The sequence below is a fragment of the Rhagoletis zephyria genome, unplaced genomic scaffold, assembly GCF_001687245.7.
Source record: "Rhagoletis zephyria isolate East Lansing unplaced genomic scaffold, Rhagoletis_zephyria_1.1 Rzeph_scaffold_48839, whole genome shotgun sequence".
NCBI classification, from domain to species: Eukaryota; Metazoa; Arthropoda; class Insecta; order Diptera; family Tephritidae; genus Rhagoletis; species Rhagoletis zephyria.
The window spans coordinates 1-2,156 of NW_016205894.1; the positions used below are offsets into that span (position 1 = coordinate 1).

At 43.8% G+C, this 2,156-nt stretch overlaps 1 protein-coding gene across 1 annotated transcript; it reads left to right on the forward strand.

Moving 5' to 3' along the window:
- Positions 1 to 12: 12 nt before the first annotated feature.
- Positions 13 to 423, forward strand: LOC108355695 (histone H3.3-like; the record flags this gene model as incomplete). Its single annotated transcript, XM_017606837.1, has 2 exons — positions 13 to 150; positions 238 to 423. Coding segments are annotated over 2 exons (324 nt in total), but the record flags the coding sequence as incomplete, so codon positions are not given.
- Between the last annotated feature and the right edge of the window lie 1,733 nt (positions 424 to 2,156).

The following is a 2,156-nucleotide window of genomic DNA, read 5'->3' on the forward strand; positions in this document are numbered from 1 at the left end:
AACTCCACCCGCCGCTACCGCCCGGGCACCATTGCGCTGCGCGAGATTCGCCGCTACCAGAACTCGACGCACCTGCTCGTGCCCAAGCTGCCTTTCCAGCGACTGGTGCGCGAGATCACCCTCGGCTACAAGACGGACATGCGCTACCAGGTGATGATTGCTCATTGAAAGTACCGATTTGTTTAGAATACATTTCACTTATTCCACCCATTCTTCTTCTTCTTCTTCCTATTTCAGGTGGTCGCTCTGGAGGCGCTGCACGAGGCCGCCGAGGCCTTCCTCATCAACCTCTTTGAGGATGCAAACTTGTGCGCAATCCACGCTCGTCGGGTCACCATCATGCCCCGGGATATTACCCTTGCTCGGCGAATTCGAGGAGAGCCCGGCGTTTCTTACAATAACAACTGTCGCTCTGGAAATTGAGCCAGCCTCAACTTTTAATTAATCACCGACTACTCACTATTTTGACTATTTTTGCCCAGTGAATATTTACTTTTTTTCGAAAAGTTTACGTTCATATTTTATATTATAATATAATCCTCACATCTTTTATCCCAATTATTAATCAAATAAAAAAATCATTTGTGCTTTGGCACTAAAAAACATAATTTAACAGCAATTATAATCTTATATTTGCAAATGATTTTGTAGACATTTTATCATAATCATATTCAACATNCTTATTCCACCCATTCTTCTTCTTCTTCTTCCTATTTCAGGTGGTCGCTCTGGAGGCGCTGCACGAGGCCGCCGAGGCCTTCCTCATCAACCTCTTTGAGGATGCAAACTTGTGCGCAATCCACGCTCGTCGGGTCACCATCATGCCCCGGGATATTACCCTTGCTCGGCGAATTCGAGGAGAGCCCGGCGTTTCTTACAATAACAACTGTCGCTCTGGAAATTGAGCCAGCCTCAACTTTTAATTAATCACCGACTACTCACTATTTTGACTATTTTTGCCCAGTGAATATTTACTTTTTTTCGAAAAGTTTACGTTCATATTTTATATTATAATATAATCCTCACATCTTTTATCCCAATTATTAATCAAATAAAAAAATCATTTGTGCTTTGGCACTAAAAAACATAATTTAACAGCAATTATAATCTTATATTTGCAAATGATTTTGTAGACATTTTATCATAATCATATTCAACATAAACAATATGTTCAGCTCATTTATCCACATTTCCAATTTATACAATCAATGTTTTACTCACAGTAAACATCTTATAACAATTAATCATAACCCATAACACCACAAACACAATAAATCTTAAAAAGTTATTTTTTAAATGGTCTGTTTAAATCCAGTCAGTTTAGAGAGCCCGCCTGGTTGGTTACTTTTCTCATTTATATTTTGGGCTTTTTATTAGTTCAACCCATGATCAGAAAACCGGAAGATAACATCATCAAACGTACAAACAAATGAAACACTGAACCGCTAATTAACCGTTTTTAAAATGTTAGTTTTGCATTTTTTACTGTCTACTCTCTGTTTCACTCTGCGGTCTACGGGTACATCGAAAAGATGTCACTCTCCCTTCGCCTGGCCGATTTTTGCCTGTGGTGAACGTGGAAAAGTTTAATGCGAATGGCAGAGAAGAAGGCCGTCCAGAGAGCGGTCCTTGGTTTGCCCCAGAGGCCGCCGCGAGCTCCACCACCTCCACCAGCAGCTTTTTTGTTTCGATTCTTCAGCGCGGCTGCAGCGGCAGCATTTGCACCAGCGCCATTAGCACGAGCAAGGTTTCCGCCTCGGTCGGCAAAGTCGGGGTTGCTTAGAAAAACAAAAAAAATTAAAACTTTGACTTCATTAACTTTTTCTTTTTACCCCGTCTTATTGTTGATTGCACTGAAGGCGTCCACCACGTCAAGAAAACGGCGCTTCTCCGAGCGACTAAAGTTGAGATCGTCAATCATGTCATCGGCGGCGAGGAACATGTCAACGCCGCCGATGAAGATGTCTTCGGCGTCGTACTCGATGATCAGGTCGCGTACCGCCTGCTTGTCCAGGAACTTCTCGATGCCCTTGTGGATGAAGACGTTCAGCTCGTAGACCTTGCTGCTGATGCCGTCCTTCTTGTGGCGGGCAGTGCGCCAGTAGTCGGTGGGCGAGGGCGAGCGGTTGAGGCGGTGGTGGGAGAGGGCGTTCGAG